General features: G+C 41.9%; 1 protein-coding gene and 1 long non-coding RNA gene across 3 annotated transcripts; one reads left to right on the forward strand and one right to left on the reverse strand.

The window, feature by feature from the left end:
* The first annotated feature begins 40 nt into the window (after window positions 1-40).
* On the forward strand, window positions 41-5,411 carry LOC309648577. The gene is made up of 2 exons (XR_014256719.1): window positions 41-256; window positions 1,983-5,411. It is a non-coding gene; the product is annotated as an uncharacterized lncRNA (long non-coding RNA).
* On the reverse strand, window positions 3,113-15,762 carry ZNF350 (zinc finger protein 350). 2 transcript variants are annotated; one of them, XM_082437315.1, is made up of 5 exons: window positions 15,593-15,762; window positions 10,904-11,092; window positions 10,337-10,463; window positions 9,968-10,060; window positions 3,113-7,370 (listed from the first exon to the last, which is right to left on the reverse strand). In XM_082437315.1, the coding sequence occupies exons 2-5, from the start codon at window positions 10,916-10,918 to the stop codon at window positions 6,034-6,036; spliced, it is 1,572 nt and encodes a 523-aa protein (XP_082293441.1). In that variant the 5' UTR covers window positions 10,919-11,092; window positions 15,593-15,762; the 3' UTR covers window positions 3,113-6,033. The 2 variants fall into 2 exon arrangements, with proteins under 2 accessions (XP_082293441.1, XP_082293440.1); XM_082437314.1 differs by lacking the exon at window positions 15,593-15,762 and adding an exon at window positions 11,172-11,934.
* Window positions 15,763-17,080: the final 1,318 nt, after the last annotated feature.

Raw genomic sequence — 17,080 nt, forward strand, 5'->3', positions numbered from 1 at the left:
GAGCTGGATTCTATTTTGTCCTTTGGGCAAAACGGGAGAGATGGCGGCGCCCGTGAGCCACGACGGAGGAGCAGCAAGGGGGCGGCCATCTTACAGGAAGTGCAGTTCCGTTCGGCAGAGACCCGAGGAGCGAGTGTTAGGAGGAAACTTGGGACGGTCAACGAAGTTTGCAGGAGGTGAGACACGTTGTAAAGGCGGCGGTCAGGCCCTGGACAAAACACGGAAACTTCGAGTCCTGGTGAAATTTGGGAAAGAGGTAAAGCGGGGATGGGAATGAGTACGGCTGGTCTGAGACCTGTTGAAGGGGCGGGGCCGATACTGAGAGCGGGGCTCTGTGAACACCGATGCCCACAGGGGCCTGGGAATGTGGCTGCCTTTAGTAGGGAAGGGAGAGGGGTGAGGCTTCAAATGTATGCGAATGTTTCCTTAAAAAACGAAGGGCATTTCAGAGTAATTAAATGGTGAGCTGTGCTGTTATACTGTTTGGCATCATTCCCAAATAAAATAAACACACTTAAGAAATATTAGCCATTATTTTATGCAGGCAAAGGGGTAGTAGAGGATATTATCTATACATTCTTTCTAGAGGGCAATTTATTAGAGTTATCTATACAATTTAAATCTTTCGTTCTCGTTGATGTAGACATTCCAATGCTAAGAATCTTTGTTAAAAACTTTTTATATTAACCACAGAAATTTTGGTAAATTTTTTTAAAACTAGGAATAACTTGAATGTACAATCAGCAGGTGAATAGTTTGGTAAATTAAACACATTCCTTCAACAGAACGGTTTATAGCCATTAAAAAGCCAATTATAGAATTACGAGTATTTTTTAAGTGACTTCAAAAGGATGAAATACTGACCTCCAGTATTTATAATGTGATCCTCACATGGCAAACATTAATAAACATATGCATTTCAAATTCTTGAATGGATTAAGTAAAACTTACAATTTTGATTATATTTGGGGTTTGGGCGTGGAGATGGACTCTTCACTAAGTACCCACTAAACTCAAAAGATTTTATTAACACAGCATCAAAACATACTGCCTGCTCCAGTCTCGCAGCTCCTCAAACTACACAACTCTAAAATGGAAGTCCTTCTCCCTTCCAGACTGAATTCTCCCTTATTCTGTTTCTCATCTAGCTGTCACTATTACACAATAAATTAAGAATAGAGATGTGTTACCTGGATTGTAGGTTACTGGAGGTTGCTGTGAAAAGGTCAGAGGACGAAGCCAAAACAAAACTTAAATGTTGTCACACTGGCCACCAATTCCTGTTATGCTGTCTCAGAAATAACTTCTGAATCACTCCCTGTACTCGCCCTCATTGCTTTAGTCCATTTATCTGAATTACTACTGAATTTGCCACCTCACTGGTCCCTTCTTAGAAGGTGTCTCTCCAACCGTCTTTTTTTTCCGTACCACACCATGTTTATTACCATACCCTCCATGAAACTCTGAATTAGTATACTGATTACAGACTAAAGCAAGATCTCAAGAGAATTCTTTTAAGACTGTATACAAGCAAACATCAAACAGATTCTACATTATCATCTTCCATTACTCCCTGCCTTCCACTTCCCAATGCCCTGTGGTCTCATATGCTACCAGGAATTTGCAGATACTTTCCCTCCATTGAAGTCCTTGGCACACAGGAAGCAATGAGAGAATATTAGTTACTATGGCTGTTCTTTCATGAGTCATCTTAGATGTCACTTCTTCAGATAGCATTCTCGGACACCTCCCAGGTCAGTCTCAAAAACAATAATACAGTTATTAAATATAAAATTGCAGCTGTATTGTGGTGCTAACGATAGGAAGTATAAAAGGCATCCAATAGAGAAAACATGTCTATACAAGGGATGACTGAAGATCATTTATCTTTCTAGACCATCATAATATGCTAATTTGACTGCCCTCCAAAATGTACTATGAGTTCCTCAGACAGAAACTCTGTAATATTTTTGTATCCACAGTGCTCAGAACAAAAACTTGAACAGACGTTTTCAATAATGGACTATTAAATGAATAACTGAATTTGGCTTGCAAGATACAGTATTCTCTTCGTCAAGGTTCTATGCTGCTCAGTGAAAATTAAATACAGCAAAGGTGCAAGAGAATGTTTATATGTGCTGCTTTTTGAAAAGAAAAGGGACAAAAAGTAGTATCTACTTGCTTGTACTACCAAAAAAAAAACAAAACACTGGAGGGAGACAGAATAAAACTTACCTGTGGGAGCCAGAAGGTCAAGGGAAAACAAACTGAGAACAGGGTAAAAGTGAGACTCATAAATGCACCTTTTTATATAGTTTTAAGTTTTGAACCACATGACTCTCTGACCTATTCAAACAATTTCAATCCAATCTTGATGGGGAATACACATCTAAATCCAGGAAAAATAAAACTGCAAGTCTATAAAGGGCTTATAAGGAGAGAGGAACATAGTTCTATGGAGGGCCAGAAATTGGGGAACCTGGCTGAGTGAGGGAAAGCTTCACTGAAGAAGTGACTGTTGAAGATGATGAAGAATGAAGGAGGGACCCAGAAGATAGGAGGAAAGAAAGGAAAGTCCTCCCTCACTAGGACTAATGATAATACTGTTATTAATTGCATTTGGCAGGCACTATTTTAACTACATCTACTTCTCACAATAAACCTATCCAGGCAGATATTAAAGATAAACTGAGGTGAGCTGAGTAACATGCTCAGAGGCACACAGCTCAGGGCTGGCATGGCAGGATTCAAATCAGGCAGTATGGGACTTCCCTGGTGGTGCAGTGGTTAAGAATCTGCCTGCCAATGCAGGGGACACAGGTTCAAGCCCTGGTCCGGGAAGATCCCACATGCCACGGAGCAATGAAGCCCGTGCGCCACAACTACTGAGCCTGCGCTCTAGAGCCTGCGAGCCACAATTACTGAGCCCACGGGCCATAACTACTGAAGCCCGCATGCCTGGAGCCTGTGCCCCGCAACAAGAGAAGCCACCGCAATGAGAAGCTCGCACACTGCAACGAAGAGTAGCCCCCAATCTCTGCAACTAGAGAAAGCCCGGGCACAGCAACAAAGACCCAATGCAGTCAAAAATAAATAAATAAATTTATTAAAAAAAAAAAATCTGGCAGTATGACTTCATTGCCCACTCCTAACCACTGTTTGAGGTGAAGGGTGATCTTTATTGAAATCGTAAGGATCCTGGGTGTGGAAGCAGGCTTAGGCATGCACTGGGCCTCCCTTACCTGGGGATGCCAAGTTCTGAAAGGTAAGCTCAGAACGTGGCCCTCAGAGCTCAGGGCAGCCCGGCCAGCCCATCCCAGGCCCCAGCTGATCAGTTCGAGGAGTGAGCCTGCCTGACCATGCCTTGGCTGGAAGTGGAGAGTCACAGGACAGGAAGTGGAGGGGAGCTGAGGGTCAGGTTGCTGGAGCCCTCGTGACTGATTCTTTGCTGGAGACTCTCTGTCCTGAATCCATCCCATTATAATGTGAGGGTGGTGATGGGGACCGTAGCCCAGGATTTAGGACAAATATGTTCAAAATTAGGTGTGCATCAGGCCCTTGTTAAAAATGCAGAGTCCGGGACTCCAGCCCCAGAGGTTCTGGTTTAGGAGGTGTGGGGTGTGACTCAGGAATTGCATGAAGTTTCTCAGAGAATCTGAGGCAGGAAGTTTGTCATAGACAATTATTACAAACAGTCCTGGAATGTTCTCTGGTTACATATTCTGAAGGGTGATTCCCCTCAGTACTTCGGTTTTGGCTCAAATTATATCCAGAAAAGCCTTTCCTTGGGGAGGGGGAAATCTCCCTCATTACTACCTACAGATTACTATAAATTACTATCTATTATTAGACTTCATTTCTCCTCATAGGATTTATCACTTCCTGACATTTTGTAATCTCTCTCACCATCTCTCCCCTTCACTAGATTATATGGTCCACCATAAAGGCTGTTCCTTTGCCTGTTTTGCTCACTGATGTTTTCTCACTGTGTAAAACAGTGATTTGCACAGTGATGGCGCTTTAAAACGTTTCTGGAGGAGTAAATTACCCAGACCCAGGATTTTGATTGAATTCTGAGTGGGCCACAGCACGGCAAATTTCCATGTCTTTTCCTATGAGTAGGACTGTTTGTAATTGGGATCTTATATCCTCATGGGATCATGGGAAAGAACTCTGGATAAAGGAGACAGCAAAGACCCCACTTCGAGGACAGCAGGAAGGAATGAGGGAGATAGAAGACACCTGTCTCAATTCAGCAGGTCACAGAGGAGCCAGGATCTTTAAATGGCAACTCTTCACAGGTGTTAGGCCTGTGGACAAATCTCAGGATTCATTTCCAAGACATTCCAAGAAGATCTCACCTCCCCCCACTCCCTATACACTCCACCATTCTTAAAGACTAAGGCTCTCATTTTGCATTTTGTTCTATTCTAGGAATCATTTTCCGTTTCTGCTTTGTCCCTTTATAATCAGTTAAGTCTCTCTAACCTCAAACAGTTTGGGGTGTCAATTTTGGTCTTTAGAACTGTCTTTCCCTTCAGTGACAGACAGAATACATTTTGATTAGCCCATTAGTTTATTCATTCACTTTCCAAATCTAGAGATGATAAGAATTTTTTTCCCCCCTCTGTGCTGGGAAACCGAAAATCATAGAAACCAGCACTCTCCAATATAACTTCCTGGTACAATGGAAATGACGGTAGAACATCTTCCCATTGTCTCACCATTTTGCTGTCTGTGCTGTCCAATTCTATTGCCACAAGTCACATGACTGTTGAGTGCTTGAAATGTGGCTGAAGAACTGATTTTTCATCTTACTGGTTTTCAATTTTTTTAAACATTAAAATTTAAAGAAAGCCACTAAAATTAAGGAATTTATAATTTCCTCGTGGAGGTAACAAATAGGCATCTAAAAAAATAACTTATTTGGGGAATTCCCTGGCGATCCAGTGGTTAGGACTCCACACTTTCACTGCTGAGGGCCCTGGTTCAATCCCTGTTCAGGGAACTAAGATCCCACAAGCCGTGTGACGTGGCCAAATAAATACATAAATAAAAGTAAAAAATAACTTACTTGAAAAAACGAGGTCCTACTGTATAGCACAGGGGACTATACTCATTATTCTGTGATAAACCATAATGGAAAAAATATGAAAAAGAATATATATACATACATATAACTGAGTCACTTTGCTGTACAGCAGAAATTAACATTGTACATCAACTATACTTCAATAAAATAAATTAAAAAAAAACTTGTGTTCTATGGTGCTTAAATACCATTATTAACTCCTTCCCCCATCCCCCAAATGATGCTCCTTCAACAATAAATTGTCATATTCCCTTGAGCCAATTACTCCAGGTCCATTTCACTTATTATGGATACTTACATCCTCTCACTAAATTAGCTTGAGTGTAGAGATGCCACTTAAAGATAATCCGACTACCTCAATGGTCTCTACAGGGGACCATGAGCTTTCTCTGTTCTGATCACAGTATCCTCAGCTTTTGGAACAGAACCATATACCAAGGACGAATTTGACAAATACTCTGTGAAAGACCAAATTGACTCAGCCTAAGGCTGTTGTTTCATTAGTCCCTCTGCATAATATAAACTTCTGAAAGTTTAAGGAAGACATCCCAGTTTCAGATTCATCGTTCACCTTGGCCCAGGGAAACTGAATTGATATATACACGCCCCATAGCCCACCAATCCAATATTAGACCTCTTGTGATTTTTCCCCCATAGCAACCTTCCAGAAACAAATTATATGTTTAAAAAATTCACCTCCTTATTTGCTCCACTTAGTTGAACTCAGGCTTCCTTCATTTATTTAATTGACACAACAGAGCAATTGATGTGTATGTGTTTGGGTTAACATCAGATTATGCCTCAGTATCAAGGCATATACGTAATTGGATGAGTAGGTCATGTGTTCCCAGTCTCAGCATTTATAGTTTCTCTCAGTGTATACTTTTTAGCCACCATATGAACTAGAAATTTTCGCTCAGAGAATGTCTTAATTTTTTTCCCTACTGGTTTTCTGTGACATAAAATAAAATATAATTGACCACTGAAGGCACAACCACATTCACTGCATTCATAAGGGTTCTCTCCTGTGCCAACCCTCTGCTGTCTCCTGTGGGTGCACATCTGGCCACAGGCTGTCCCACTATGACTACATTCCTGTTTGCTAGGAGCCCACTGATGTTGACTGATGTCTGAGGGACCACAGAAGGTACTTGCATTGTCACTGTATTAAGGTTTTTCTCTTGGAGGACAACACTGCTCTGTGAGGACCTGTGACCCTCTGAGGGAGAATTTTCCACCTTGACTGAATGAGTTTTCTGATGTTTATTGAGGACTGACTTCCCTCTGAATGATTTCCCACATTCACTACATCTATAAGGTTTCTCCCCTGTATGGATTCTCTGATGTATAATGAGCTGCGGCTTCTCGATAAAGCCTTTCCCACAATCGCTGCATTCAAAGGGTTTCTCTCCTGTGTGAGTCCTTTGGTGTTTAATGAGACCTGTCTTCTGGGAAAGGGTTTTTCCACATTCCCCACACACAAAGGGAGTCGTTCCTGTGTGAAATCTCTGGTGTGCTGTGAGGCATGTCTTTTGGCTGAAGCCTTTTCCACATTCATTGCATATATAAGGTTTCTCGCCTGTGTGAATCCGCTGATGCACCATAAGATTTCCCTTCTGGATGAAGCCCTTTCCGCATTCACTGCATATAAATGGTTTCTCCCCGGTATGGGTTTTCTGATGGACACTGAGCCCTGATTTCTTGAGGAAGGCTTTGCCACATTCAGTGCATTCATAAGGTTTCTCTCCTGTATGCGTTCTCTGATGTTCAGTGAGCTTGAACTTTCTGAAGAAGGCTTTCCCACATAGATTACATCGATGGGGCTTCTCTCCTGTATGAAGATTCTGGTGATCAGTGAGCCAAGACTTTTTGATGAAAGCTTTCCCACATTCACCACATACATGAGATTTCTTTATTTTTTGAGTCTTCTGATGCTTGATGAATTGGGACTTAGTGCTGGTGAGTTTTTGGCTTGTGGGGAATTTAATTTCAGTATGAAATTGTTCATTGTCAGCATGGAGACAGGATCTGACTTCTCCAGTAAACTCAGCAGGGCTGTTTATTTCATAGCTCCTGCTCTTGGAAAGTAAAGTTAAATTTGATTTCATACTTTTTCTATGTAAGTCAAACATACCATGATTTTGCCTGAACAGAAAATGAGTTCTCCTCCGATGAACAGAATATTCCAGTGGGTTCTGTTTGTGCCATTGTTCTAGTCTCTTCTCCATGCTTTCATTTTGTAAGTGCTCCAGCAGGTGACCATCAACTTTCCAGACTTCTAGGAAAGAAAAGAAGAATGAAATCCTCCACATTCCAGATTTGGAATAAAGGTTTTTTTTTTTTTTTTTTTTTTAAAAGGAACAACTCTGATTAACAGCCAATGATGTTAACTGCTTTCCCTATGGAACCTTTTTTTTTTGTTTTAAATTTATTTATTTATTTTTATGGCTGTGTTGGGTCCTCGTTTCTGTGCTAGGGCTTTCTCTAGTTGCGGCAAGTGGGGGCCACTCTTCATCGCGGTGCGTGGGCCTCTCACCATCGCGGCCTCTCTTGCTGCGGAGCACAGGCTCCAGACGCGCAGGCTCAGCAATTGTGGCTCACGGGCCCAGTTGCTCCGCGGCATGTGGGATCCTCCCAGACCAGGGCTCGAACCCGTGTCCCCTGCATTGGCAGGCAGACTCTCAACCACTGCGCCACCAGGGAAGCCCCAAGGTATTTTTAAAAATACTTTGATGTGAGGTGTCTTTTTAGTGATGACCCTATGGTATGAATGTTAATAAAACTCCATGTTTAATGTTCTGTATACATTGGAAAAAAACAGTCATAATGAATAAATACAGATTTGGTTACTTTCTAAATACTGTAAAATACGAGCAATTTCCTGTGAGCAGGAGACCACAGGTTGCAGGGCCACCTCATCCAAATTGGGGAGGGATGGACTCATTCATTCCACAGATCCTTACTGATCACCTCTGTGTACCAGGAACGGTGCTAGTGTTGGGGATTCACAAACATACTCCTCGTGTTCACGGAGCCTATACTGTAGGTGGGTAAAACCACTTTACAGGGCAGAGATAGACACAAGGAAAACAGCTGCAGGTTGGGAAACCTGGCGGGAAGGAATGATGGAGAGGAAGAGAGGTGGAGGAAACCAGGGCTCATTTTGGAGGAAGACAGGCCTCCGCATGGATCCATTGTTGTGGTCTGCATGAGGGGAATGAAGAATATGACACAGCAGAAAAAGAAAAGAAAAAACTAGAAGACAAAAAAAAAAAAAAAAAAAGGAAAGGAAAAAAAAAGACAAAGAAAATGACACAGCAGAGAACTCCAAGCACATTTAACTTACAATGTGCACCTCAGAGAGATCCATTATGCAACTTCATTCCATCACGGCACTTTTCACCCCCTAGACATATTATTTATTTTAAATTTTGATTAAATTGATGTCTCGTCCTCTTAGAATGAAAGCTCTTGGTCTGTTTGTTTTATCAACTGCTGTTACCTTCCAGCTTACACTAGACTATCAAAAAAATAATTCATAGAGGAATGAATCAAGGAAGCAATCACATGTATGAAACAGATTGGGAGGTTTAGGAAAGAAGATGGAAATCTCTGTGTGAACAAGATGATATGTCATGGCGATCACTAAAAGAAGAATTTTTATGTCATGTGACAGGTAACATGGTTACCTGGAACTTTCTTTTTTTGGCTGTGCCACATGGCACATGGGATATTAGCTCCCTGAACAGGGATTGAACCCACGTGCCCTGCACTGGAAGCGTGGAGTCTTAACCATTGGACTGCCAGGGAAGTCCCTACCTGGGACTTAATGTTATCAGAAGATGAGGGGAAAGAAATGAAAGCTTTCAGGAAGTGAATACAATGGTAAGGTCTACAATGAACGAGAAGAAAGTTCAAAATCAGTAAATACACAAAGGAATTAATTCGAAGTAGGCAAGAGTTATGGTCTGGTTGAGGCTGGAACTGAGAATGTAGGATGTTAAAATAACTTTCCTAGTTAAAAATTCTTGATGAATAGCAGACCCCTTTACAGAAAAGAGCTCTGCAGGTGGGTGACATGTGAGGTAACGCCTGAATGGCCAGGATGGAGGATGCACAGGAGTAAGGGAGAACCTAAACCTCTAGGGTTTCCTGGTAGGGAAGATGATCCTAGGTCCTTGCAGTTACTGGGAACTCAGGAAAGCTGCCATTGAGATGAGTAAATTATATAGAAGCCAAGCCTGTGGTGGAGCACACTGGGGAGAGAGCAATTTGGGAGTCTTCTCCAGGGAACCGAAGGAGTTTATTAGCTTGTTAGAATGAAGAAAACTTGGAAGGTTAGGAGATCATTGAGTAAAATGGAAAACAAAACCTTTGGAGAACCTCAGAGCGGGGACAAGGCACAGTGAAGACCAGTCTACTTTGGGGCACGGCATCCAAGATGGGGTGGATGTGAGGAAGGAAATCAACATTACCAGTGGAGCAGAAAGGTGCAGTAGCCAGAAGACAGTGAGCAATTCAAAGTTTTATCTTTGGAGACAGGCCTTGGAAGGTGGAATTTCATAGAAAAGGAGGTGGAAGTGTATGAAGAAGAAGGAAAAGATATGAGAATCCTAGGGAGAAGAAAACTATGCAAACAAAAATCAAGATGGGGGTAAAATAAAGAAGAAACAGATCCCAGAAAAGACAAGAGTCTTCCCTAAGAAAGGATATATTTTTCTCTAAACTCCTACAAAGAAAAAGAGGTCTGACATCGGGAGAGAGATGCACGGAGGCACTGCTTACCCAGCGTCCAACCCCCTCTCAGCTGTGACTCTTCTCTGACCAACTACAGTGTGATTTCCACGCCTGTCACCTTGCTGGTCTCTCACTCACCTGAATGGGTTCCACAGTGGATTTCATCTTCCATCGTCCATGGTTCTCCTTGATCCAACTTGGAGAGTATGTCTGGTGTGCTGGCTTTATAACCTATTCATGGGAAATGACAACAGATTTAGACCCACTGAATTGGGCTTGGGATCTGTGAAGACAGCAGAGTGTTACATTTGAGGACAAAACAATGTTACAACCTACAAAGTAAAGGCTTTTCTCTCAGGAGAAGGGAGAACATACCCACGTATCTGGGTAAGGGGCTAAGAATCTATTGCTTCAGAGCACCACAGACACTCCAGAGCTTTCAGAAGCTGAGAAAGGAGAGGCCACTGATTGGGGACCCTCTAAGGGACCCAGGGGAGCCGTCCTCACCCACAGACAGCAGGTTGCTATAGTTCTCCAGCATCACGTCCCGGTACAGGTCCTTCTGAGGAGGGGCCAGGAACTGCCACTCCTCCCACGTGAAGTCAACGGCCACATCGTCAAATGTCAGGGTTTCCTATAATAACAGTGGTGTTTAATGAAATGATGTCCTTTTGATGATACGGAAGAAATGTTAAAGTTTTTCTGCTCATTTCCACTTTATAGGCTGCATCGAGATATCTAGCAGGGTTTTTATTTTAATAAACCATTGAAGAAGCAAATGTCTAATAAAATATTCCCTAATTGTGTAGTCAGCCACCCATCCATTTATCCAATTAGAAGTCTCTATAATGTGTAGAAGTTAAATCTTCTTGTTAAGCTAGAGACACCACATTCTCATATATATATATATATATGTGTATATATATATATGTGTATATATATATATATATATATATATGAATGACAGAGAAAAGATACACATATTTATACTTTACAGAATAATGGAAGTGATTTTTTACAGGCCTCTACAAATCCATCAGGGAACAAAGGAAAGAATAAAACAACAAAAGTCACCTGGGCCTCGATCATTTTCTTCTGTTTTCTGAAAACAGCTGGCAACAGGGAGGTTCTGTCGCTGTGTCTTCTGGATCTGCCCTAAATTCTGTTCTGTCTTCAATCAAGTGTGTCCCAAGAAATGCTGATATCAAATCCTGTAACTTCTTCCTCCTTCTACTGATTCTTTTGGTCCTGGAGAGTCAGGACCTGTGGGTTGAGGAGAAAATTCAAGCTGAGGGTACATTTCCTCTGGGCCCAGATGCTATCACTGCTCCTGGACGCTCACCTTAACCCAATGCCCACAGCACTGCTGAGTGTCCCCAGAAGACTGCTGCCCCAGAAGACTTTATTCCTCTGCCCAAAAAGCCTAAGCTTCTGACTGTGGTGGGGGTATTCCTTTATCCCGTGAAGTTGAAGTGGGGTGACTGTCAGAGGGGATGAGGGAAACGAGATCCATCCCAGCAGTAGGCCTCAGGAGCAGGAGAATCTCAGGCCGCTCAGTTATACAAAAGGGACCGTATGGGAGGAGAGGCGCTGGGCACTGCTTTCCTTTAAACCGTGTGCGCTGAGGAACCTCCTCAAACGTTTCTATACACCCTGTGAGTACACACACTTCAGTTTGAAGACCAATGTACTGGGCAAACCAGAAGCAATGTCTTGTAAGCAATAATGGTAATATCTTAGGAGATTTTAAATACATAAAAAACTAAAATACAAAATAATAGTACATAAATTAGAAGGTGGTAAATGAAGTTGAGGTGCTCTAAGATGACTGTATTGTCAGAGGAAAGTGCAGAAGTACTAATTAACGTAAGAATTTGACAAAGAATAATTACATGTGATGTGTAATCTCTAGTGTCATAATGAACACTAGTAATTTTCTTAAAGTACATAATTTGTGGTGCTATCAGAAGAGGGAAATGTAATAACAAGAAACTCATCCAGAAGAAGGTACGATTCTGACACCAATTTGAATATGTGTGTTTTTTGAACACACCACCAAGCAATGCTACAACACCGGCTGGGTGTCCTACAGTTCAACTCAATTCTGTCGCTATGTACCTGGAGATAATATCATATCCCACCAGTTGAAGGCTCAGTCCTATGAGACTGGCTTCTACCTCCTACTTCATGTGCAAACACAAGTCCAGGTTGTCACGTGTACTTCTAAGCAACCAGCCACAGATGGCAGGTTCCAATGACCCTCCTCCTTGGGTTGATTAATTTGCTAGAGCAGGGAATTCCCTGGTGGCCCAGTGGTTAGGACTCCATGCTTCCACTGCAGGGAGCATGGATTTGATCCCTGGTCGGGGAACTAAGATCCCACATGCCGCGCGGCACGGCCTAAAAAACAACAACAAAAAAACGAAACACAAAACAAAAACAAAACAAAAATTTTCCAGAACCGTTCACAGAACTCAGAGAAACATTTTAGTTATTATATTTACTTATTATAAAAGGATGTAACTCAGGAACAGCCAGATGGAAGAGATGCCTAGGGCAGGGTATGTGTGTAAGGGCAAGGAGTGCCCCCTATAGGAGAGTCACTCTCCCTGCATCTCCACATGTTCTCCAAGCCAGAAGCAATTTCACTCTGAGAATACATCTAAGAAATACATCCCTCCAAAAATATGAGCATATTTGAACCAGCGGACACGCTCAGGAATTTCCATAGCACCATTACTCATAATAAACCAAAATGCAAACAACACAAGTTTAATAAATACTAGGAAAAACCAAATATTCAAACAATGGAATGCTGTGGAAAAACTACAGTCTTTGCACAGCTTTCAAGCTAAGAATGACTTTTTTGTTTTTAAAGGACTGTAAAACAAAAATAAAGAAGTACATGTGAGAGAAATGTGGCTCAGAAATCCTAAAATATTTACTGTGTAGATATTTATATAATATATTTGCCTGACCCTTGTTACAGAGGAAAAAAAAAGTACACCTATGTGCAAAAATGTGAATGATTCTCACAAATACTGAGCCTGACACAAAAAATGCATGATGTGGAGAAAACTCTAATCTGAAAAGATACATGCACCCCAATGTTCATAGCAGCACTATTTACAATAGCCAAGATGTGGATGCAACCCAAGTGTCCATTAATAGATGAATGGATAAAGAAGATGTGGTATGTATACATACAATGGAATATTACTCAGCCATAAAAAAGAAGGAAATAATGCCACCTGTAGCAAACATGGATGGACTTAGAGATTATCATATTAAGTGAAGTAAGTCAGAAAAAGACAACTATCATATGATATCACTCATATGTGGAATCTAAAAAACTGATATAAATGAACTTATTTACAAAACAGAAATAGACTCACAGACATAGAAAATAAACTTATGGTTACCAGAGGGGATGGGGGGTGGGTAGATAAATTAGCAGTTTGGGATGAACATGTACACACTACTGTGTATAAAGTAGACAAACAACAAGGACCTACTGCATAGCACAGGGAATTATACTCAATGTCTTATAATAACCTACAATGGAAAAGAATCTGAAAAAGATTATATATCTGTATAACTGAATCACTTTGCTGTACACCTGAAGCTAACACATACTGTAAATCAACTACACTTCAGTTTTTAAAAATGGTTTTAAAAATGCATGATGTATAATTACATTGAAACACAGTTGAAAATACGCAAAACTAAATAAACTATAATGATGAGGAATGATTCTGTTATAACACCATAAAGAAAAGCCTGAAAGTGCTTGCTAATAGACAAGATCGTATTCACCTTCGGGTGTGAGGATGTAATATAATTGGGGAGAGGTTCACAGAACACCACCGGGGTGCTGGCAATGCTGTTTTCGATGTAAGTAATGTCTGTATATATGTATATATTCCTCTTTTTTTTTTTTTTTTTTTTGGCCGTGCTGTGTGGCATGTGAGATCTTAGTTCCACGACCAGGGATTGAACCCTCACTCCCTGCAGTAGAAGTGCAGAGTCTTAACCACTGGACCGCCAGGAAAGTCCCTATATGTATATATTCCTTTTATACTGACTCACTTGTAGAGCTTTTAATTTAACAAAGAAATGGAAGAGCTCAAAAATACTAAAAGCCTGTTGTTTGAAAAGACCAATAATATATAAATATTTAGAGTCAAAAGAGAAAGTGCAAATAAAGGACAGAAGGAATTAATGGGAGGGACTTCCCTGGTGGTCCAGTGGTTAAGACTCTGCACTTCCACTGCAGGGGGTATGGGTTTGATCCCTGGTCGGGGAACTAAGATCCCACATGCTACACATGGCCAAAAAAAAAAAAAATACAGATTTTTTTTTTGTCTGAAAGAATACTATGAATACCTTCATGTCATTAAATGTGAAATCCTAGATTTACCCTCCTGAAAACATGTTGACTTCAGACAATATAGCAAGTGAATTTATAAGTAAGCAACAAGACAAAAATGTCCATTACCACCCCACTTTTCAATTTTGTATTGCAGAGTTGAGCCAATGCATTGAAATAAGAATAAGTTAACATTAGAAAATAGGGCAGAAAATTTTCATCAGTATCATTATCAACATGAAAAAAGAGATTCAAGGCATTACTTATTTAAAAGAGAAAATGCTCCCCCAGAAACCCCAAAGCAGATTTTTACATACACAGTTGGCTAGAAATGCCCCATATACCTAAGCTCATTTCTTAGTACTAATTCAATCACTACCAATGGGAACTCGAACCACATGACTGACTAAGACCAACCGGGACTTACTAATAAACTGGGATATAGGTCACCATGCCATAGGGATAGATAATTAAACAAAATGGAGATTCTGTTAGCAAAGAACAAAGTGTTCACGTATGTCAGGGAAGCAAGTAACGGTGCCGGTACAATATATCAATATTAGGAGGTGAGTGCAGGTGTTGGCAAACATGTTCTGCAAAGAGAACAGACACAGATTTTCAAATTTGCAGGCCAAAATGTCTCTGTCACGACTATATTCTGCCTTTGCTGTGCGAAAGCAGCAGAGACGATACAAAACAGATCGAAATTGCTGGTTTAGTCCCTCAGTCTGTAGTCAACTCCTTGATTAAAAGCTAAAAGCCCAGGATAAACAACAAGGCCCTACTGTATAGCACAGGGATGTTCAATATCCTGTGATAAACCATAATGGAAAAGAGTATGAAAAAGAATGTACATATATGTATAACTGAATCACTTTGCTGTACAGTAGAAATTAACACATTGTAAATCAACTATACTTCAATAAAATAAATTAAAAAAGAAAAAACCCACACACAAAAAAGCTGAAAACCAGATGGTTTCGAACTACTGCCCTGGGCTGTACCGTCTTCCGTCCCAGCAGCCGAAGTTGGAACCTCAACCCAAAAAGTACAGCCAGGGGTCCTCGGCGTCCAAAGCCTCAGCCCTCACAAGCCTCTCTGTACCACAGACACTGACTAAACACTTCCTTATTAATCCGAAACCTGGGCCAGACACCCTCATATGATGACCATCCAGCCAGGCCCCAACACCACTGAGCCCCAAATTAAATCCCCAGCCTGAACCCGACACTGCGCTCATCGTCAGTGCCACTCGTACGCCCTGCAATCTGCAGAACCGCAAGCCCTGACACCTGGAAGAGCAATGATCTCTACAGAATCTGATCGTACTGACTCCCAGGACACCCCCCAACCTAAACCATAGACAAAACCCGCGTCCGGTTCCCTTCAAATACCTCAAAGCAGGTACTCTCCTGCTTCGCGTTAAATACATCCACCTCCGCACTTCTACCCTCCCCCTCTGCCCTCCGGCAAAAATCTCATGGGTCCAGATTGCACCAAGTCCACGCGTCACCCTTGGGCGAAACAAAACCACCACTGTGACAAAAAAAAAAAAAAAAAAAAAAAAATCCAGGGACAAAACCACACACTAACCTGATTTCCCCAACCTACAAGGAGCCTAAACGTCGTACTTCTGTGAACTGCTTTGACGTCTAGACCGGTCCGGCTCCGTCTACGGCAGCCGAAGTGGATCTGCGGTGTTTCAGGAAACGAGGACGACCGGATTTCCGGTATTTCCCAGAGAGGCAGTATGTCCGCGCCCAGCTCTCCGCGGCCCCGGGGGGCGGCCATGTTGGGACACCTGACGTACAGAAGGCCAAGGGGGCGGGTTTGGGTACCAGGAGCCAGGGATGGCGGGGAAGGTGAGAAGACACTGAAATTATCTAATTTCCTGGTACTTCAACTCTTGCAGAAAATAGGTAAATTTTCAGTCTCAAGCTTCGCGAGGCAAAAATGATGCAGGCTAAGTTGCTTTCAGCAGGCTAGGCAGACAAGTAATACGGCCGCGGCGAGTATTATCTACTTCGTATTAAAAAAAAAAAAAAAAATGTTTCTAAACGGACAAGTAGGAGTTGTCGGCATGGCAGCGGAGAACGCACTCGTAGAAAGGGAAAAGATTTACCGTTACCTCCGGTAAACGGACGCCACGGAAAGCTTCTGATCGGAAAATAGTTTGTAGAAAGCTGTTTTTAAGAACAGAAAAAGATTCCCAGAAGCTGGTACAGTACGGGGCCGGCTAGTAACGAGAGAAAAGAGCAGCTGGGGCTAATCTAAGTTGTGATGGGGGGCGGCGGCGGGGGCGGGGGGGGACTTAGGAAAAGGCCACTAGCAGTGAGGCCATTCAAGGTATGGAGTCGCTGGGAAAAGCACAACCTGCGGGTGGTGATGCGGATAGTAATCCAAGATTTAGGGCAAAGAATGTCAAAATTAGGTGTGCATCAGGCCATTGTTAAAAATGCAGTCCTGGATTCCAGCCCCAGAGGTTCTAGTTTAGGAGGTGGGGGATTTGGCTGGGAAACTTGCATTAAGTTTCTCAGAGAATCTGAGGCAGGAAGCTTGTCATATACAATCATTAGAAACAGTTCTGGAATGTTCTCTGGTTACCAATATTATGATGGGTGACTCCCCTCAGTACTTCAGTCTTGGCTCAAATTATATCCAGAAAAGCTTGGGGGGGAGGGCCTCCCCCATTATTACCAATACATTACTATAAATTACCATTAATAGGCTCTATTTTTCTTCATAGGACTTATCACTTGCTGACATATAATCCATTGACTCTCTCCCTCACTATATTGTAAGGTCCATAAAGGCTGTTCCCTTGCCTGTGTTGTTCACTGATGTATCGTCAGTGTGGAATACAGCGTCTCACACAGTGTTGG

This window comes from Balaenoptera physalus, assembly GCF_965194825.1.
Source record: "Balaenoptera physalus genome assembly, chromosome: 19".
In the NCBI taxonomy this organism is placed as follows: domain Eukaryota; kingdom Metazoa; phylum Chordata; class Mammalia; order Artiodactyla; family Balaenopteridae; genus Balaenoptera; species Balaenoptera physalus.